The sequence below is a fragment of the Diadema antillarum genome, unplaced genomic scaffold (genome assembly GCF_040938485.1).
Source record: "Diadema antillarum isolate AM-2024a unplaced genomic scaffold, OU_Dant_1.0 scf00000083, whole genome shotgun sequence".
NCBI classification, from domain to species: Eukaryota; Metazoa; Echinodermata; class Echinoidea; order Diadematoida; family Diadematidae; genus Diadema; species Diadema antillarum.
Genome location: NW_027270972.1, coordinates 565658 through 588601, shown reverse-complemented (window position 1 = coordinate 588601; position 22944 = coordinate 565658). Strand labels below are relative to the sequence as shown.

Genomic DNA, 22944 nt, shown 5'->3' with positions numbered 1-22944 from the left:
AGATGTGGATGTACGTACGAATATGTGCTGTCTACCGAGCTCTGGCTCTGAGAGGGCGCTTTCAAAATGGCAGCTTCCAGAGTAGCAACAGTGTCTACCTTCGCTTGTGGTAGATGGAATGGTATTTACTAGATTTACTATCAGTTTTAACGTTACAGGATGTTTCGCCATTTGGTTGTTCTTACTCTGACCACGTCATTTATTTCAAGCATGTATGTGTATATGGCTCGTTGACTAACAAGCGAGCGCGAGCGCGAGCACCACGATGCAATGCACGAGGCCATTTGACTTGTACACATTTAATTCCCATTGACATGCATTGTAATCTAGTTGCTATAGAGTAGTGCTAAGCGCTAGTGGACCCAGTTTGCGGCAGGTTAAGGCCTTTTCAAGGGGATTTAGCAGTATTCTGGTAAAACGGGCAACAGAAATTAAATCCTAGGCTTAGGGCCTACTCATAATCATGAGTGATAATATTAATATATAAGCCTAGATAATCAATTTTATGCAGAAAAATTTGCGACCACCAGGAGGACCCGGTTTGCGGCAGGGGGTCCAGTTTGTAGCACCCCATACGAAAATGTCCCCTGATTTCTTCAAAACATTAAAATTTTGCAAAAACCAAATATTTTTTGATGGTCCAACTAGTTTTCAGCTTGTTAGAAGTTAGAACATGAACACCTTATTTGGATTCATTATCTCGATCCTTCACGATTTCAAAATCATAGTTTTTCAAGATCGCATGTAAACGTTAACCTAACAACGCTAGAGTTTAGACTGAAACCGTTATTTCACCAACTTCCACCCATTTTGACATGTAAAATAGCCATATGTGTGTTAATCCCATAGGGATGCCGCAAACCGGACCCATTCCCGACATTTTGGTCACTGTTGCAATCCTCAAAACTGACAAAGAAAATGTAACACAGTTACACCAGAAATCCTTACCATGCCAGGTCTCTTTTCATAATCATAGTAAGATTTTGTATAAAGATACAAACAAGGGATGATGGTGGTTGCCTAGCAACAGAACAACATCTTAACATTTTGTTAAAGAAAGTCATACTTTTTTTAAAATAGCGTGACACAGACGATTTGAATTAGAATTATGAAGGCCATCATCCGAGTTATTTCATGATTCTGGTATCAAAAGAAAGCTCTTCAGTTGCTCTTCAAATAAAACAATTTAGAAAAAAAATACCCTTCTGCTTTTGAAGATATGGTTAGATATTCCTAGGGGTGCCGCAAACTGGACCCCTGCAGCAAACTGGTGCCCCGACTCTAGTATAGGTCTAGCACTCGTCACATCGCATCACATTTAGCACGGCTGTGTAACGTTATACTATAGAGTCTTGACCAGAATCTTCTCATAATATGCTTATACATTAGTCGTGTCTATTATGTGTTTAGGCCTACATGTACAGGAGTAAATGCATGTCTGTCTGCACTGCTTGTCGTGTCTTGCCCTTGTGTGCGTTTGTGTTAATCTATAAAAGTCGGCTTCTTGCACTTTGCAGGGCAACCGAACTAGACCACTAGTCTTGTTAGATCTACTAATAACCCTGGGGCGCTCCTTGTACGCAGTTATACTGTCAGAACGCTTTGCGTTCGGCGTTCAGGCTGTGTTTCGCAGTTAGAGGTAGTGACATGTTAGACATTAGATCTACTGACTGATAAATCTGCCTCTTACGAGTCTTGTAAACTGGGTTTGTGTAGTGTACGGTAGCTGATACGGTCGACCCCTCACAACAGGCCAACCGTATCAACGACCATCGTCGTATACTTACAGTGAACAAGAGGCCGCCAAACGAGAGGCAGATTTATTGGTCTAGGCAACTATCTGGGAGAACGTAACATTGCCTGTCGTCAATGACTGTGGCTCTGGCTTGGCGCTTGGTGCTGTTTTGAGTCTATAGCTATAGACCATAGTCTGGAGCTGAATGCTGCTGACTCCAACATAATCGCAGCAGTGACCCCAACACGTACCGAGTGTTACTAGTTACAGCGCCCCGCGCCGGGGTCAACTTTAACAGTGCCAAGCACTGCAGTGCAGGGCAGTCAACAGGAGGCTAGGTACAAACGGGTGGTTGCAAGCATGGCATCTTGAGAAGCGAGTTGAGAAGGGATTTGCCTTTGTCTAATTACATTAGTTCGTTGTCTGTCCTGGCTGGCTCTTGACAGGTTCTGAGGTTGCTATGGACTAGTGTTGCACTAACCGCACCAGCGACCCCAACACCTTCGTGTCGGGTTACACATGTTTCATTTCACGTTTCAGTCCATTTATGGTCATTACAATCCAACTTTGGCTATAGATCAGGCCCCCACCTGCTATAGATAATGAAATTACCGTGTAGATATTGTGAAGTGCTTGTAAACAATAACAAATAGAGTCTATGAGCTACTGTACAAATAGAGTGAGTGATGATGCACTATCACCCCATCTTAATGTTAATACAAGTGTATGTGCTTGTAACAATTGTAACTTTTCCATGGCAAACCTTAGCTAGTATCCCATTATATCTGCAGTGTAAATAAATGTTTTATCAGATTTTCAGGAAACACGTACCCATCTATGGAGTGGTAGTGGTATACCTGACTTTTAAAAACTAGAATCGATTATCTAGTATTAGACATTTCTGTTGTATTGCTGCAACTTTGTGCAAGGGTGGTACTACTAGTATTCGCACTATTGTCACTGATAATATCATTGCAAACCAATGTTATTTTTCTTCAGTGTCCTTCATGTCCTGTTAGTGCTTTTGAATAATTAAATCCTGTGATTGTATTTATGTCAGCGTGTACAGTCTTAAAATTGTCTTTCTACCTGAAATTCAAATCATTTTCTATAGCTTAGGCTTTAATAGACCGTCCAGATGTCTAAAGAATATGTTAGCATCCTGATTGAGGGTGTTTTTTTTTCTCTCTGAATCTTTTTTTTTTTCTTTGTGTCTTTTTTTCTTTTCTTTTTCAATCAGAGTACCTTGATGCATGTGTCCTGAATAGTTCTCTGTGTACCACTTGGTTGTTTATAGAACTGCAGCAAAATCATAGCCTATCTCTGTCTGCGCTCACAAAATTCAAACACTTTTGCTGGTTGTTGGCCAAGAATCACATCAGGACAGTTGAATACCGATTGTTGTTTTTCACTATCTTCCCCAGATGTGAATTTGACTGCTACACATGTAGCACCACATGGAAATAAGCAACATAGGTGATGAGTCCTTTTGAGAGAAACAGTTTGCTCTCATTGAATTGCATTTAAGCATAACAACAATACATCTGCAATATTTTAAAGACAATGTGCACTCTTAAAAAGATTATGGTATAATACTCTTTTTTTTCTGAACAATTTGCATTTCACTTTCAGCCCAAAACATTCAGTCCATCCTGCTTTCATCATGGTGGTCATTAACGAGGGGAATACCAATACAGGCGAGTCAACGATGTCTACAAACCTCGGCTGCCAGCCAAAATGTCCCAGTAGCATCAGTGGGTGGATGCAGACTACGCAGTACATCAGGGCGGCCGGTTTGGACTTGTCAACCTCGTCACTCATCATTCCCAAAATCGGATGGTGCTCTGTCTGCAATATGCACCAGACTGAACTCCCTGAATCTTGAGAGCAGCCTGGGTTCTGCACGACCACTGACTAGCCTGGCATTGAGCAGACCTCTCACTGGCACACTGTATCCATTGAGGTGAGTGAATCAGTTAGAAAAACTCTGGGTTGTTGTTTTGTTTTGTTTTGATTTGACAGTAACTGTATCATCAAAGTTGAATTGCTCAGTAATGTTAAGATGAACCGAGTTTAGTTTGAACATATTTTGTTCGTGTGTTTTTGTTGTTTTTACATTGTTGAACAGGCATGATATTTCAGTAAGAATTGATTCAGAATAGGCATCATGTCAACCTGACATCCCACACTTTGCAGATTACAATTCACTCAAATATCCTACCTCTCCCTTTCTCTCAATATTTGTTCCTGGATCTGTTGATGATACTCATTCAGGAGTAGATATCTTTTCTTTAAAAAAATAAAAATAAAATAAATAGATTGAAAAAGCGTAATGATAATGATTATGATAGTAATCTGCACTCAGAGTGGATTGAAAGTACAGTGTATATTGTGTTATTTCTTTGATTTCTCATTATAATTTGGCCATGATATTCCAGATCACATGGTTCAGCAAAGCCATGACATCTGTGAACTTGGATGTATTAAGGGTACATCCTTTTGAGAGATGCTTTAATCTTACAGGGTAACTTTCACCATGCAGTTTAAACTTTTAAAGATATTTGCAAATTTATGTTCGGAGGACCTGTTATAATCATCTTAGGACTAATACATCTTGCCTCTCTTACCTATATCTAATTGATTTATGTGAGATACATATGTTCTAACTATTGTATACCCACTTTCGTGCATTGGCCTACAGCACAGCGCCGGCAGTTGTATCTACCAACCCAGTTCTCACCCAGCAACCTCACAGAACTGTGGTGCGGTTCAGCAGGGGGAAAGGGAAGAAGAAGACCACAAGAGCTGTGGTTGATCGATTCCTGAGACTGGCCAAGTATGTTAGGAACACAAGGGTGGAAAACATTCAATCAACTCAATGGAATAAAAAGGATAATGCATGTCATACTCATACATGTATCATGTAATGTCGTGGAAATGTGATCTTGATGATAATGACTTTTGTTTCATAATGGAAATTCATGAAAAACTCTCCTCCTGATCTGAAGAAGTTTAAGATGTGACCGAACAATGTGCTCAATAAGCAAAGCATGATGACATTGTTTTGTTTTAATGTTATAGCAGCAATATCTACACACACACACACACACACACGTTCAATTATATGACAAAGGCTTGTATAGATACCCCAGAATACTAGCAGCGCATATCAGATCTTGTCTTACAATAGTTGCATGCATTTTATGTTTGTGCATATGTGTGTATGTGAATATTAGATGTATCTATATGATTATCTATGTACATAGATTCTCTTCCAGTTGTCAGTAATGGCAAACTCCCAATCACCTGAGCCCTGTTTCATAAAGCTGTTCGTACAGTTACGCATGACTTTACGAACGGCTTAAAGAAGAAATCCGGGACTACATAAAGTCATGCTCAAATGAAAGACCAAAATATGAAACACTCAGATATGCTCTTAATTTCACAAATATTTGACGGAAAATATTTTTAATCATTTTGTTTAATATTTTCATTTTGCGAGACGCATTAAAAGTGAGGGAGACTGTTCTCTACCACAATGCAATTCCCAATGGCGTATGACCCGCACTTCCGTTTTCTACGATCGCTGCCTGCCCTTGCCACAGAAATTGTGTGTGTGTGCCACTTGTATAAAGTACTATGTGTGAGTGTGTGTGTATGTACATGTATTGTCGCAGCGTTCAGTGTTAAGCTCACGGCGTGCGTCGCGTCGGGTCCCACTACACCGTGAACCATATACATACGTACAGCATACAGTTCATACATCGCTTGTTCTTTCGTTTATAATTTTCTCTCCGCTCTAATTAGCGCCCATTTTGTTAATCTCCGTTTATTGCCGTACGTTCATTCTATGTAGTTTTACTGCAAGTGTCATGTCGGGTCCACCTGCATATGCTTTCCAACCAGAGTGGAATCAAGAAGATCTGACCGAGAGAGCTGCCACTGCTGGCAGCTGATACACATATCCCATCACACGCACACGAATGTCATCCTGGAACCAGTGCGACTCAAAATGGTCTTCGCATACGACTCGATTTGGATTACCATTCCCTTTCTATTTCTGGGTTGGGTATCTGAAAGAAGCTCTTTTTCTTGCCTTTCCCAGGCTTATTCGTACACCCGTATGCCTGACACATCGGCATCTTCACTCAATGTTATGATGCACGCACGATGTCGAACAGCATGCATATCATGCATGCAGCTCAGTGTATACAACGCAGTTGCGCAATGTACTATACGTGTATTGAGCTCCTCGTAAGCTCCTCCGCAAATAAACTTCGCTCGAGCAATGTGAGGGTGAAACGTCATCGGGTCACGTGATTGATTTCAATTCCGTACAGCAATTTGAGCTGTTTGGCTGAAAATATTCCCAAATGTAAAAATCTTGTTTGCTGCAACGGTTACGAAGTGAGGTATATCATTAAGCTCATCGGAATCCTGGATTTCTTAACTATATTATGAATAATCTTTGTATAGGTTGCGGATTTCTTCTTTAAATATGGCAAGCCTATTGGGTTTTGCAATCATTATTAATTTCAATAGCTAAACTTGAAATTTGCAGATAATAATAATTATTCTTACATTTTAACACATGTTTTTAGTTGAAAGTGTATTTCTGCCCCAATGTACACTGTAGATGAAACATTGACATTCAGTCGTACCTTGTTAAATGTAAGGAAAAAAATGGGCACACATATCTGCACTTCATATTCCAGTCATTCGTAAAGTCATGTGTAACTTTATGAACAGCTTTCTCAAACAGGGCCATGGTCAATCAATAAACTGGTGGGGGGAAAGTGGGTTTAAGTTGTGAAGTGACAACAGGGGACCGTTTCATGAAACTTTTTGTCGGTGATTTGCACTGACAACTGTTAAAAGCTACTGAAACCCTTGCGTCTGATTGGCTGATAGCAAATTTGTCGGTGAAAACCTCCGACGAACTCGTTGATGAAACGCCCCCCGGATCAGTCAACATAAAAATGTCCTCTGGTAGTCATATACTTTGAACATGGACAGTCTGTAATCTCTTTGCAAATGACACAAATCTTATACTTCTGGCTGTCTGAGATACAAATAGCAGAGTACTGATAAACATTGTGTCCACAGCAGTCTTTCCATGAGCTCAATTCATTTATTTTTGTCGGCCTGAAGCTGCAACGTAATTGAAAAATTCTAATGCTAGTCACTGTTGCTTTGTATATCACTAGGAGACTCATTGTCAGACATGGACACACCCCACCTCCCTCAAACTATTCCTTTATATCTGTTTTCCTTGATGTAATTAATTTCACAAACAGTGGCTTATGGGTGCGCACTCAGGCAGGGAGGGCCAAGAAACTGTGGAAGAAGTCAAGACGACGAAGGTATGTAGAGCGTTGTACTGACATAGTAGCATTCTTGATGTTTGTTTTAATAACCTACCCTAGTTCTTAACAATGCCTTGCATGTGCTCTCATAAAGACAATGGGTAATATATGTGTGTTTCAGTATCATTGTTTTTTTTTTAGTGGAGAATATTTTTAATCAAATAAAAAATTGTAGCATTCATGAAGAAATGAATCAGACCATTGAAATTCATAAACACGATTCATTCAGCAGTTTTATTTTGTATTGCTTATCCCAAGGTCAGTATGACTTGATTATTGGTAGACATAACACTAATGTCCAAAACATTTTTTTACAAAAGATCTAATGATAAATATTAGTGTGCATGCCAATATTAGAACTTGCACGGGTGAGAGCTTTGCTCAGTTAAGTAGCAATATTGCTTCCAGGAATCTTTGCATTCAGCTGATAAGATATCTAGGCTGAGGTGATAGGCCAAAGGGCCGGTGCTTCCAAGACCTAGTCTATCTACTTGTGGCAGAGGTATGTGGTTTTAGTCAGACTTTGTCATTTTAAAGCCCTATCAAACTTCTTCATGCCTGATTCTCCATATCAGGTTTAGCAAATGTTTGTACAGTGCAATTTGTCATACATATTTATATCTTGCGCATCTCAAAATGTTCATTCTCCAGGCAGCGTCTGAAGCAGCACGTCTTCTGCAACAAAACTCAATCCAAGATGCTGGATCGCATGGTGTGCGGCTACTGGAAGAAGAGGCGGTACTTTGTGGACGACCCCTACGAGAAGTACCAGGAGCGCAACTTTAATGGCTACAAGATGTACCTGCCTCAGGGCAAAACTAAGCCAGGACGACCACCTCCATCGGTGAAATTCTGAGGGCTTGTGAACCTATCTGATGGAGTTTTGAGGGAATATTTATCTGTCGCTGGGACTCTTTAACGATCAAGCAAATTAAATCATTGCTAATCCTGGAGAAGGAGAAAGCCTGAGAGAGAGAGAGAGAGAGAGAGAGAGAGAGAGAGAGAGAGAGTAAGGAAGAATGTGTGAATACTGTAAAACCAGAAAAGTTTGCAAATTGGAGATGACATCGTTTTTCACGGCATGAAACTTATGCAAATTCCACTGGCATTAAATGCATTATGTAAACAAAAACTAACATGCATTTTACTTTCGTTAGTCTTGGCTCTTTGTAAAATTGGTGAAAGTTTCATGCATGCAAAAATTTCTTGTTTAACAGTGACATGTTATAGTTAATGACTAATATTAAGGATTTCTGGATTGATTCCAGAACATGCAAAAGCTTATGTAGGGACAAACAGGTGCACATCTTTGTGACAGAAGCGTTAATGTTTTCTCTCAGATGAAACAAAATGGGATGGCTCATCCTTTGTAGAAGATGAAAGTGATGCATAGGTTATGCAGTGGCAGTTCTTCAAGCAGAAAAGGAATCAACTTGATTGTCACAGGTGCGGCTCATGCTTTGCAAACCAGTAGTGAACTTCCTAGTGGACCTCTTGGAGAGTGCTGAAAGCGATGTTTGCGAACAGTTTTATATACGGGAAGACACCAACAGTGGTTCTTTGTAATACATCCATACAAAAGTGTGTTTCCCACGACCAATGTTGGAGAGAAGAAAATACTTTGAGATTCATATGCTTGTTGATAAGTAGTTGATTAGGTCTAATCTATCTTGTGTTTTGGATGATGATTTTGTGTATTGATGCAAGCTTGCAATCTCATGCCCATTTATGTTTTCCCATCAAAGGTCCCATGAAAGGCATAAAATTTGTGTTTTCTGTCAAATCTGTATACAGTGACCCCTCGTGGGGAACCAGAAAGATGGCTTTTGTAAACAGGTTGCTGCTATTGAAGGATGGTGTTATTTGTTTTGTTTTGTTTTTTCATCACTTAACTGCCAGTCCCGAAGACTTGTGCAGAGTCTACCCTGCAGTATTGAAATTGTTGAGACAAGATAATAAGCTATTTCTTGGGCAATCAATATTGACTTACACGTTGCAATGAACACACACTTGGTTTGAGAAATTTGAGAAAACATTCTCTTTAAATTTGGTTTGAGAAATTTGACTCGAAGCAAAATTCAATTTTAGTGACTTTGACATATGCGGAGTTGACTGCATCTTTAATGTACAAGTACATCACATTCATGTAGAATGCAAATGGTTGTGATACATTATCCATTGTTATATCTCAAAAATAAATGAGTGCAAATACAGTGTATTGTTTTATTTGTTTTACTATCAGTTAACAGTTTGGTTGGCCCTGCAAATATGCCTGTTTTGTGAGATGCAGAAGCATTGGGAGAAAGATAATAATGAGTGTTGTCTGTGTGTATCAGTTCAAGTGTGTTATTTGCATCTGGATTGATGTGTGTGTGTGTGTGTGTGTGTGTGTTTCATAGTAAATTTGAGTACATTTGTATGGATATCAAAGATATCGTTGAAACTACATGTAATGCAACCTGGTATGTGTAAAGGTAATATTACAGCGTTGCATTTACATGTATTATGTGAAGGCGCATATGGCTGACAAATACAATAATCTACAGTTCAATATATGACATGAAAATATACTGTATTTTATGTATCTTATACATGAGGATTGCCCACCTCCGTTCTACTTTCCCTGATCTACATTCTCTTTAAGTCGGGGGAAAATGTCATGATTCAGTGAGTTCTAGGATGCAGTTTTGTCACAGTCCAATTAAGCTAGCACGAAGGTATGCTGTACTTGCATATCAGAACAACAGGGAGGAAATGTGTACAATAAATTACTCCCCTCCCCCCCCCCCAAAAAAAAAATAGCATGATACAACTATTGTCATCAAAAACTGAACGTAATGGATGTAAGAAGTTTTAGCTTCTATAAAGTGACATACACTTCAATTGCATGAGAGAAAATTTTGGAAAAGGCATGTATTGTGCAAGTAGTTTCTTTTTAAAGATACATATTTTTAAAAAGAAAATACTAGCACAATGCATACGTTTTCCCAAAAACATGAACCACTGATTAGAAATGTCTGCATCGAGGTCAGATATTAGGGTGCTATTCGTCATTCCGAAGGTTCGCTATTCCGAAGGTTCATTATTCCGAAGGGTCGTTAATCCGAAACACGCAAATTCCCTATACCTACAGGTTCGTTAATCCGAAAACGAAAAAGGGTTCGTTAATCCGAAAATTTGTGGCGTTATTCCGAAGGTTCGTTATTCCGAAGATTTGTTAATCCGGAAATGAAATTCGGAACAATGACCTTAGGAATAACGAATCTTAGGAATAAAGAGCCTTCGGAATAACGAACCTTCGGAATAACGAGCTGTAACCAGATATTAGATGGTATGGTATAATCCCATATAGTACATATAGGGCCTACCACGATGTTTTGCGTAAAGAGACTAAAATCGACGATATACAATACTGTACTGCCAGTAATATCATTTTTTGTTTAATTACAGCCGAGATAACAATTTCATGACGTAATCAACAAGATATTGACTTGAATACACAGTGTCCGGTTCGAAATGGATAACTTTCATCACAAGCCACACGAAACGTGGACACCAGCTCATCATAATCGTGCGCGCGCGTGCGCACAACACAAAACGGCACGAGCACACCACAGAGATTCACACACCCATTATATACACACACATACATTTGGGAGAGAGCAAAGATAGAGAGAGAGAGAGAGAGAGAGAGAGAGAGAGAGAGAGAGAGCTGCCACTTGCAATTCAAAGGTTTCGACTGTTCAATGAGAGACCAGTTACCAACATCAACCAATAATGTACGTGCCCATCACTTGTCTTCATATGTTTTTCTTCCCCTTCTTCTCTCTTTCCACTTTCGCTTTGTCCGATGGATGCACCCACACGCATCCTATTCATATATCCAAGTGTGCATTGCATGACGTTCAAATTTGTTTGATTTGTCCTCTTTTATTGATTTCCGAGGAACGTGTGGCATATTGTTAAATTGAAGTGAAAGGGACAGAACATGTCCAAGTTGAATAATGACATGAGAAAATCAATTTGTGACTCTTTTGCTCATAGTTATTTGCGTCACCCATCGATCTGGCATTTGAAAAAGTTTTAAAGAAGAACTTTGAAAAACATGAATCATGAGTCCATTCTAATTACAAAATTCTACAGATGCTGTTATATTTTGCAGTGAATGTCACGGAGATGGTAGAGCAAAATGATTTAATGTGAATACTGTGCGAACTAAAACGGTTACAGCTCGTTATTCCGAAGGTTCGTTATTCCGAAGGCTCTTTAGTCCGAAGATTCGTTATTCCGAAGGTTCGTTATTCCGAATTTCATTTTCTTATTAACGAATCTCCGGAATAACGAACCTTCGGAATAAAGCCACAAATGTTCGGATTAACGAACCCTTTTTCATTTTCGGATTAACGAACCTCTAGGTATAGGGAATTTGTGTGTTTCGGATTAACGAACCTTCGGAATAACGAACCTTCGGAATAGCGAATCTTCGGAATAACGAACAGCACCCACTAAAACACACATACAGACACACAGGTACAATGTAAACTCATTTATACTGTAGTGCCTCTGTGCTGAATAGTAGTACATGCGGTCTACATAATACATATAGGCACACATTCTTTGTACGTACTTGTGTATAGGTTTGTTCCCTTCAAGCGTTTAACCGCTGTAAATGAACGACGACCCACTTATCTTTCTTGTGTACATTTATTACGACTATGTTTGGGACTTATTTTACATGAAATACACATGACAATTTAATGGTCACATTGGTTTTTAGATGTTTAAAGGGATGGTATAGTATCGTTTGAGGTGAAGATTCAGCCTTTTTACCTTTTTGAAAGATAGGCCTACTTAGAAAGCACTTAATGAAAACACACCAATGTTAAAGCATATGATTTTAAGAGGAATTCAAAGTTCATTTGATGAAAATCGGTTTTGAAGTGGCTGAGATATCAAAAAACAAAGTAAAACAAAGCGATCCTAATAAAAGGTATATAAATAAAATGATATCTCAGCCATTTCAAAACCATTTTCATCAAATAAACTTTGAATTCCTCTTAGAATTATATGCTTTTTCATATTTCATAAAAAGTTTCTCGTTATCTCAAAAATTTATCATTAAAAAAATGTTGGAAACCTGAAATCCCATCCCAAACGAAACTGTACGACATCTTTAATAGTCATTAACAGAGTCCGTTCAAAATGCTCTTTGTTGAGGCACAGAGAACCGAGAGTTCGCAGGTCCGTGGACTCTAGCAGGCAGCAGCTAGGGCGGGTTCTGCTCGTTCGCAGCGTCTTTATGCTTATAAATACATAAAAACATAGAGGAAAGCGAGGAGCTGTACAAACACCATTGCCATCATTGGTGCCGCAATCGCTAGATGAGAAGTCTACTACAGTTATGTCATAGAATTTCGGAAGGCTATAAAGAAAATATCAAGACAATACAAGTTTTTGAGCATAATGAAAGAGTATATACCTGACTTGTCTCCTTCACCAACCAGGGTGAAAATCTTAGCCTTTGAACGATAGCGGCAACGAAACATGCATCTAAATCAAACCTATGAAACTCAAGGCTTTTGAAGTTATTGTCAGATTTCCTTAAACATTACTGATGTATTCTTACAATTGTACATTCACTGAATTCACAAACATAATGTTTAGGATAAATTTCCGGAAATTCTACCAATATCGGTCCGTAAACGACCCGAGAAGATGCTGTATGGTGTAGATAACTTGAACAGGCAAATACACACATAAAAAAAAAAACATGCTTGAGATAATTTAAGCAGCCATACTTCTCATGTGGATCATGTATTTTGTCTACTTCCAATTACATCGACATCGTAGCTCAATCAGAACCTCTTTCCGAAAGCTGGGATTCATCAAGACGTACACGAAAGGATTGATGGCGTTGCTGATGTAGATCGTCACCCCGAGAAAATACAAGAACAGATAGAGGGCTTTGTTGCGAGAGGCGATGAGGACGAGATTGCTCGCGGGTATGATGTAGACGACGATTGTCGGCAGCCACGTCAGAACGAAGACAGTGGTGATCACCAGCATCATGTTGGTCACTCGGCGTTCACAGGGCGAGATGGAATTCGAAGATTCCACTTTGGCGACAACGTCTTGGTTGGACATGCAGCAGCCATTCTCTCCGGTTGACAGTACACCTAGTTTCCTACTGATGGTAGACGGAGGACCAGATGAGGGTTTGACTGAAGTGGATGTGTGAAGTAAAAGATGCGGTGCGTCTATTGTTGCCAGGCTGGTTTGAGGGTTTTTCAAGGAGAACGATGTCACTTTCGCATCGTTATCGCCCGCTATTACGTGCCCACGCGGGGAAGGGACCGTCGATTGAGTATCTTTGCATTTCGCCTCATCGCTTTCTACAATTTCTGATACGGAACTAACGCGTGCAAGCGTTGATCTTTCGTGGTCGAATATCACAGCGTCAGACATCGGACTTGATGTCGTATGACATGTACCCAAAGTGCTTGTCGAAGCCTTTTCCGTGAACATGGACACTGAGCAACTCGAAGTGTTGTTTCTTGTCTTGCCTGTGTGTAGGATGGAGTCTCGAATTTGCCTTTGCCGACGTAGTGCACTGTAAACTCGCAGGTACAATACCGTAATTGACATAATGTTCAAGATCGTAATGGCGATTACCAAAAAATGAGCGTAATAAGCGACAGACCCACCTAGAATTTCGCAACGAAATACGCCGTGGTCAAAGGTCATCATTTTTGCAGCGGACATTGGTAACGAAAGGAGAATAGACGCTGCCAGACACGTGATGGACATCACGATCGCTCTCCTTCCCGTGATATACTTCGAGAAAGGACGACAGACCAGCAGGTAACGGTCCAAGGCAATCATCATCCCGATCAACAGCGACTGCATCAAGGAGACCGTAGATGATACGTTGAGGACGATGCAGAGGTTGTCGGTGTAGACTTTGCCGATGGCTGCAAAGATGAACCACGTTAGTGGCGCGATGATGCAGACAAACAGGTCCGTGATCGCTAGAACAAGCATGAAGATCTGCGTGCTCGTCTTGCGACGTCGTTTCGCGACCACGCGGATGGTGATGGCGTTACTTGGGATGCCAAGCAAGGCAAGAAGGGTGCAATAGACCAGCTGCAGGACAATACTTGACGACGTCATAATCATGTGCTTCCTTTTCTTTGTTACGAATTGAGATTCACGTCAGGCCGGGGTCCACAGAAAAATGCTGCTACATTTACCAAATTTCGAACCTATGACTGTCATTTGCCATATAACTCGTATTATATAGTGTTATGATGATGGCACTTGTTGACAAATTGCGAGGAGTGATAGTAATTTTTTTTAATGTCTTTGCATTCAGTGGCATATGGCACGATGTGACGAGAATGAAAATTTAAATCAAACCTGAAGGACACGCAACAAAATCACTGTGCATGGATAAGACAATTGATGCCGATGCCACTAGAGTTAGGGTCTATAATCGATACTTAAGTGAATGCTATAACGCAGCCTCTAGTTTGCAAAATCTCTCGCTCCTAAACGCTACATCCTCCGATAGCAAGAGTCATCGTCACAGTGACATTCTTCAAATATTGGCTGACGATCGAAACTGGTCTCCATGGCAATTTTCCCCATGATTTGCGATGTGCGACCTGCAGGAAATCAAGACGTCTTTCAATCGCAGAAATCGACAATTTGGCACGCTAAAGGAGGTGGCACAGGGTAACCAAACCCCAGGTCATGAAGTAAAGGACCTTGAATATAATGTATTCATAACATGGGGGGTACTAGCCAATCAGGCCCAAACTACTCATAGCGAGATGTTCTTATTAACATTATATTATCTATGTAAGAGGAAATCAGCAGCGCGAAACAGCTCGACGAATGTGTTATTTTCCGGACATCACAATCGTCTAATACACTCTGAATGGGCGTGTCAACACTATCAATAGAATATCCCTCCCAGCTCACATGATTACTAGCACCAAGAGGAAGAAACGGACGAATCTGACGGGTATTCAATTCGGCTTTCACGACACTACATCACGCATGTGTATTTTTTTTTTTTTTTTTAACCGGCGAAGAACTACTTGTCGTGTTAGCAGTTGAGCCTGTGACTCCCAAGTCGAAATCATAACAAATCGAACATGTTGTCGTAAACTTTTGATGTCCGACGAAAGTAGAATTTGGCCCTTGAAATTGATGTTGAATTCGTCCAAATGCGATCGTATCTATATACTGTTTATTTCGTACAGGTTCATGATAGTAGAAACTATTTTTGTAAGGGTTGTAGAATTAATAATGGGTGGCATGACTTTTTTATACATTTATGCATGCTATTATACTAAAAAACGATTGACACGAAGATACATCCCTCAGGCAGTATGTTTTATGCAAATTTAGTGTATCGATATGATTGGTGTTGATAAGTGTTTTATACAGGCGTATTCACGAAAAATTTCTTCTCTGTGTTTCCGTCAGTGAACCACAATCATGAGTCACACACACACACACACACACACACACACACATACACACACACACGCAGACATATAACACACCACATCGACGTTGAAATTTGAAGAGCGATGATTTGAACATCAACATAACGCAAGATGAAGTCTGTTTATACGAAAGCTATCTGAACAAAGCCAATGGGTGTGTCTGTAGAGTTAATGTATGAAAAGTGCATTAATATGGCTAAATCCCCAAAGTGTAGTTAAGGTCGTGCGAACAAAGGTACACTATTGTTCGCACGCTTCCAATTATCTCTCTATATCTCAGTAATATTTATTCTGTTCTGTCTCCTCTTTCCGATGGTAGTTATACTTAAAAAATACATTCGTCTTTGAATCAAACAAAGATAGAGAAAAATCCAATTACTGAAAACGTACTTCACTTTCCTTATCTAAAACAAAATATACAACCAAAACAATAATAACATGACTTCTTTCCGGTTTCTGATTAGCTATGCATGGGTTATTCCTTACCATCAATTTACGTAGTGTATTCATCAAGGAGAGAGAGAGAGAGAGAGAGAGAGAGAAAAGGGGGAATAATACAGCAGAGAAAACATCATAAAACTTTAAGCACACTAGTGCAGAAATCAACCGCTCCAAAATTATGCGAAATACTATTGCTTTCAATTACTTTCGCTAAACAGGTTAAGTGATTGGCTCTATACCCCGATAAGAATCAATAGTTTAATGTACTATTGATTCCGTTCCAAAAATGGAATCAATTCTCTTTCATTAATCATGCACTGTATATGAAGAGCTTGCTTCCAAAAGGCGCTAAATCATCATTGTCCATTGAAAAATGATGGATTTAGTGCCTTTTGGAAGCAAGCTCTTCATATGATGATAACCCATCGGCTGATGATGATGATGATGATGATGATAATGATGATAATAATGATAATAATAATGATAATAATAATATTGATATTATTATTATTATTATTATTATTATTATTTTTTTTTTATTATTATTATTATTATCATTATTATTATTACTCTCATTACTCTTCCTTAGTGTTGCCACTGCTCTACCACAGGGCCCTGCCATGCATTGCCAGGTAGGCCCTGACCCATTTAAACACCTGGGTCGAGATGGACATGGTATAGGTAAAGACATCTTGTCCAAGGACGCACGCACTGGGCGGGGTTTTTAATATGCCACAGCGCTCCAAGATTAATGATAATCATTAATCCTTAGGTTCGTCAATCCAAAAATGAAAAAAAAAGGTTCGTTACTCCGAAGTTCTTTATTCCGAAACGCACAAAGTCACTATAATGATAGATGCAGATGAGATATTCAGACCATTTCAGATAGGGAAGAATCAATCAGCAGAAATGTGTTACCCTAATTAAATTAACATGTATATCAAAAGATGTTTTAATAGATAGATATATTTACACTGTTTCCTTCGTGGTTCTTCCATTTAATTCAATGCATGATTGAATTGAGAGCATGCAGAGCCGGCAGAGTTGAGTGAGTGCAGGGGTGCATGTACACGGGGCACATATAGATAGAGTGCTCAGAGTCAGGAGGATTTAGATTTTGTGAGGGGTACATTAAAAAATATCAAGAATGGCTGACTACTGTACAGCGTACTTTATGAAATGGTGTAAACATGGATCCTAATAATGATTAGCCGTATATTTTGCGTGAATAGTCGTTTTATTTTTATTCTATCTTTTTTTCTTCTTCTTTTTTTGTCTAAAGACTCAACTCGACTTTTCACCGGTCGTCAACGTACTAATCATTGGGTAGCGAAAACAATCATGTTAACATTTTCATTATATAATTCTTGCTTTATGTCCGATCCGATCTCATAACATTTTGTGACAGTCTATAGTTATTCATGTGTATTCCTTGCAAAAAAGTAGGGATGTGTTAGAGAAGCAGTAACAACTCCTGCATGCTCTCCTTTGAAGTCATGCTCGGCATGCCGCCGAGACGTTATGCGCTTACACTATTCGTAGGCCTACATGGTGTTACCCATGCATGCTTTTTCAAAAGAAAGCATCAGTTAGTGCTCTCTCATCAGGAAAGACCCCCCCTGCTGCAGTTCGCTCCTCTCTTTCAATGTAGTGGCAACAATGAATTTGTGTGCCTCAAATTGACCGGTTATGTAATGTATTCAGATTTATGCACGCTTTGTTCGCAAATGTTGTCCTTGACAACCACAACGATTGCTGGAGGCTTGCCGTACCTAGCAACAACTAAGTGAATTCCTGCCTATGGAACTTAATGGGAGGGAGCAGGTGAATGAAATGCTACGTTTCTATAGGCTGTAGGAAAAAGAAGCAGCCATAAATTATAACATATTACAGAAACTTAATTGGAGCAGGGAGTGAAAATGCAGTGTAATTCTGGCAATTTTAACAGCAAACATTGAATTACCATTACCATACAGAACGGTCGCCAATAATAAGCTATAAGCTTGACCCTTTGGCAACCGATAATACAATACGTTAATGTAATAAAAGAAGGGGGTCCAACATGATGCTCGTGGGTTAGGGGGATAATAGGAGAGACAGAAAGAGCAGGAAAAAGAGGGTGATAGAAACCTTCCGATACCAGGCTTGCCAGATCAATCTCACAGTAAATACATACAGGTGTACATATATGATTATAGATTACAGTGATGTATTCACATTTCACGCACACATAGACATGATACAGTGTTGCTATTGTCGAATAAAAATTACATTGAATTAAGAATAGAAGAGCAGTAAAAACAACTACGAAGTATACACAGTTCAGCGCTCTACCAGGGCGTATAGAAGAGGATAACTTGCCCGATATAAAAAGAATAATAGATATCAGAGACAAAGACGTATATAATATGGGAGGAGTGCGGAATGGGCACAGGCAGGTGCGTCCCGTATGTGCAGAGTCTCAAGAACAAACTGTAAAAGCCAGGGATTAAGAAAGTCGAAAGTACGCTGGAATATAATTTATCGGAGTATAGACCTACATTACTTGAAAGATCAACACAATCCAGAGTAAAAAAAAAGAAAGAAAAAAAGACTAACATGAGCAAATGTGCGCATCGTGGTAAAATATTAGGTTTTTAAGATGACCTGCTTAGAAATATATGTTTATAACTGTGAATTTTTTCCTTAATTGTTCTAAACCAATTTGAGCATTATTGTCATTGAAAATATATCGGTGAGATATAGCTTGTAATTCAATGAAATGTGAAATGTGTTCATCATCTACAAACTTGCAGCTAGAGCGGTGTAGAGGGTGATTTTAAAGCGCAGAGGAATATTAAACATCCCATTGTAATGCTTTGAACTCAAACATGTTTTGGCATGAATCACGAAGAGTGCTCAATAAATACATGGACCTACTACACATGAACTAAGTTCACCTTCACAAACATAAGGATTGAGAGAATGTAGCAATATTAGTAGAACACATCATTGAAAGTTTGAGGAAAATCGGACGATCCGTTCAAAAGTTATGAATTTTTGAAGTTTTTGTGCAGTCACTGCTGGATGAGAAGACTACTGCAGTGTATGATGCCACATGCGTACAACAATAATTATAAGGAAAATATAAAGAGAATTTCACAAAATTTCATCTTTTGAAAAAAGTACACATTCCCTTGACTCGTTACTGACATAGTATGTTATGAGTAATATTATCCCTCCTGCCTTTAGAAAGAGGCAAGTCAAGTGCTCTTTTATTATGCAAAAATGTGAAAATATGTTGAATTTTCTTTATATTTTCTTCACACTGTTGTACGCATATGACATCACAAGATGTAGTAGTCTCCTCATCCAGCAGTTCCAACACAAACATTTTAAAAATCCATATAACATTTGCATTGATTGTCCAATTTTCCTCAAACTTTCAATGATGTGTTGTACTAATATTTCTGCACTCTCTCAATCCTTATGTTTATGAAGGTGTACTTGTTTCTGTCAAAAGCATCGCAAAACATTTTAAACATGCTTTCCTGCTTTGATCTCATCATGAACGCTGACAGCAAGTCTGGATAACAACAAGACGGCGCTTTGAGAAATCTAAAAAACTACATGCGCTTTTCAAGTTCAATTTCAATTTCGCACTTAGTGCACGCAAAAGTACAGATCGGTCATTCAGTTTTACATGTATAGATAGTGCATTAAAGAATATAAATACGTCATTTAGTTTTGTAGACAGAGCAGCCAAAATTGCCAATCGTCATTGAAATTCGTCATGGGCAGTTAGAGTCGCCATTCGGCATTCCATTTAGCTACCGGGCAACCAAACTCGCCAATAGGAGTACGAATTCACATATCGCTCTTGTCATGCACGCTTGCACCCGTTTCCGTCGAAAGCGTCGCAATAACATCAAACATAATTTCCTGCGTTGAACCTCCATGGTCGAACCAAGGAGGTTTAGGGGATGGAATTTCAGCTGGCTGTAAATGTTCAAAGAGTTGCCAGTTTTCTATTGATGTACAAAAGAATTCCACAGGTGCATTCTTGCCTCTGATGATCGGGTTTCTATGCCACCGTCTTGCCGAGCAATTTGAAGATTCATATTGAACACTAACATAATGTCGGCTACATTTTGCTTGTTTGTGTATTAAATAAAGTGAAATTTCACCTGATGATAAAACATATAAATGAGACAAAATTAAATCCCGTCCAGAGATATGTCCAAAAGTGTGAATATTAGTTACATGTTATGAAAGTGTTTGAAACTGTCCCCTCAATTCATTGTTTTTCCAGTCACTTCCGACAAATGAAACTGACAGACATTGTAATATAATCTTCATTACATGTATAGTTCTGCATTAAGAGAAATATCAGATTAGTGCCCGGGCATGCTTAGTCGAGTAAATTTCATTTTCATTTCATTGTTTTATACCTATTTCTATTCCCGCATCCCCGTGTGTTTAACAAGAATATCACCTATCTTTTATAGGTAGGGATTCATCGCAAAGAGCAGGGTGTTTCACCCGATCGTTTTAGTGAAGTATTATGCCCGAATTAAAACGTGCACGATGTCCTTTGTCGAAAAATTGATTTGAGGTTTACCATCGACTATACTATACTATGGCCATCTCCGTGCATGGTCGAAATCTCCTTGAAGGCTGTCGCAGTGGATGTTGTCTTGCAGATACTCACAAGGGTCACCGATGTCTTCTCCGTTGCCGATTAGCAAACCTGACTGTCATTGAGAAATTAAGATATCATGGATTCGACTCACAAGCATTGCATTGGTTCAGAGACTATTTCACTAACAGAGTTGTCACCGATGTCTTCTCCGTTGCCGATTAGCAAACCTGACTCTTGCTTCTGGAGTTGACAGCCTGGACTCTGAATTAGGCTGCCCCCCCCCCCCCCCCCTACTCATGTCTACTTGAAAGTGCCTTTGCCTTTCCAAGTAGTGTAGTATATGACAATCGTCATAATGCACTTGACCGCCGTATAATAGCAGTAACAAAATAGTTTGTCTTTATCATAGTTACCCATCGATCTTTGGGTTAGGGCAGTCGGCAGCGAGAAGACAGATTCACATGACTGGCGAAAAAAAAAAATTATGAAATGAATAAATGACATGTTTGAAAGTTTGGCATAACCGGAGGCATAAAAAGAAACATTAATATAATATGAACTGGCCTTGATCCAGATGAGGGGGATACGACATTTATTGCCCCAACTGGAATTGTATTGCCCCAATACCACCTACAATTGCCCGGAAAAACTATCTGATGCTTGTAGTTTGTTGCAAACTGACATTGATAATGGGGACGAAGAATGACAACCCATGGCAAATCATCGATATCGCGATCGCTCTCTTTCCCGTGATGTACTTCGAGTAAGGACGAAAGACCTACTGAAATTGACATGTGAAAGACATTAGAATATGTTTAAAATGCTGACATACTGAGTAAATTAATAAATTGATGAATTAATAAATAAATGAATAAATACCTAAATAAATGAATGAATAAATAAACGAATAAATACATGACAAATAAACAGAACATGCATACAGAAATAATATAGGAATACAGATATTAGGAGAGAATACGAAAGTTTGCTGATAACCAGATCGATTTGTGGAATTGATAATCGATATCTACAGCTGCAGCCAAAATATCATCGGTTTTCACTCAAGAGATTAAAGATGTCTTGATATGGGAGTGAGTTGAATTTCTTGCTCAACTGATGCTGTATTTCATGAATGAAGCATGTAATGAGAAAATGAATAATTTTTGATGGTTAAAATGACATCTATGGTTCAGGTACGTTTACAGCATGTGTAATGAGAATTTCTTGATTATAATGAAAAACATTTTGCACTGAATACGCACGGTAACATCTTGTCAGTGCGTCGTACTGTAATATCCTGTTACAGTCACTGGCAGTCCGAGAAACCAGGAAGAAACTGACCTTCGGTTCTGGAGAACAGTGAAGTGCTCTCATTCGGCACTGCTGGAGAATAGTGCCGTACGGCACTGCTGGAGAAATCCTTAGGGCGCCCTCAGTGTCTCACATGTAACTGTTTTCCTTTTGTTTGTGCCATTCACTGCAGGGACCGGGGATGATGATAAAACTCATTTGTAAAGAATGCGAATTAATAAATTTACCATGGCCGGCGGAACCGGGTGGGGGTCTCGCCCCCCCCCCCCCCCACTTTCTTTTTTGCACCATATAAAGGAATACATAAGGTGTCACCACTGAATTGGGCCCCCCACATTTTTTTCCCCCGGAAGTGCGTTAGGGACACTAGAAAGAAATAGATCGAAACCTTCAGTGTGAGCGCGGTATAGGCTTTGTTTTGCGGTGAAGACCTTTTTTTATTCTGTTTTGTTTTTGTTTGTCTTTTTTTTTTTTTTTTTGCTTGTCAGCTGAAGAAACCCGGACCGGAAGTGTAAAAGAAAGATGAGCTGAATGAGCTGAAGACCCCCCCCCCCCTTTTTTTTTTTTCTTCTTCTTTTTGCTATAAGTCAGCTGAAGAAACCCGGGAGTGGCACCAGAAGTTGCGCTGAAGGCCCCCCCCCCCCCCTTTTTTTTTTTTTAGCTTGTTAGCTCATGAAACCCGGAAGTGCCCCCAACGCGCACACTTTTGAAAACGTGGCGCCGGCGGTGTTTACGTGATTTGTATGACTGGCTATTCCTCTAATCTTTAACACTTGATGAGTAGAGTCATGATGATGAATATGATTTTGAAAGCAATAGAATAATAAAGCAGAGGGGTGAAGGTTGAGGTGTGATTTTTCTTCAAGTTGTTCTCCCTCTACAAATGAAATTAGTATGATCTCAACTCCTGATATGTGATTTAACAAACATGTCGGAAAAAGGAACCACGGGAAG

The 22944-nt window shown here is 39.4% G+C and overlaps 2 protein-coding genes across 2 annotated transcripts; one reads left to right on the top strand and one right to left on the bottom strand.

Annotated features, from left to right (window-relative positions):
- The first annotated feature begins 66 nt into the window (after positions 1-66).
- On the top strand, positions 67-8099 carry LOC139717809 (uncharacterized). The gene is made up of 5 exons (XM_071629307.1): positions 67-121; positions 3368-3698; positions 4437-4571; positions 7033-7098; positions 7753-8099. The coding sequence occupies exons 1-5, from the start codon at positions 67-69 to the stop codon at positions 7955-7957; spliced, it is 792 nt and encodes a 263-aa protein (XP_071485408.1). The 3' UTR covers positions 7958-8099.
- Positions 8100-12924: 4825 nt separating this feature from the next.
- LOC139717808 (somatostatin receptor type 2-like) lies at positions 12925-14271 on the bottom strand. The gene is made up of 2 exons (XM_071629306.1): positions 13806-14271; positions 12925-13322 (listed from the first exon to the last, which is right to left on the bottom strand). Exons 1-2 carry the CDS (start codon positions 14269-14271, stop codon positions 12925-12927), a joined length of 864 nt encoding a protein of 287 aa, XP_071485407.1.
- Between the last annotated feature and the right edge of the window lie 8673 nt (positions 14272-22944).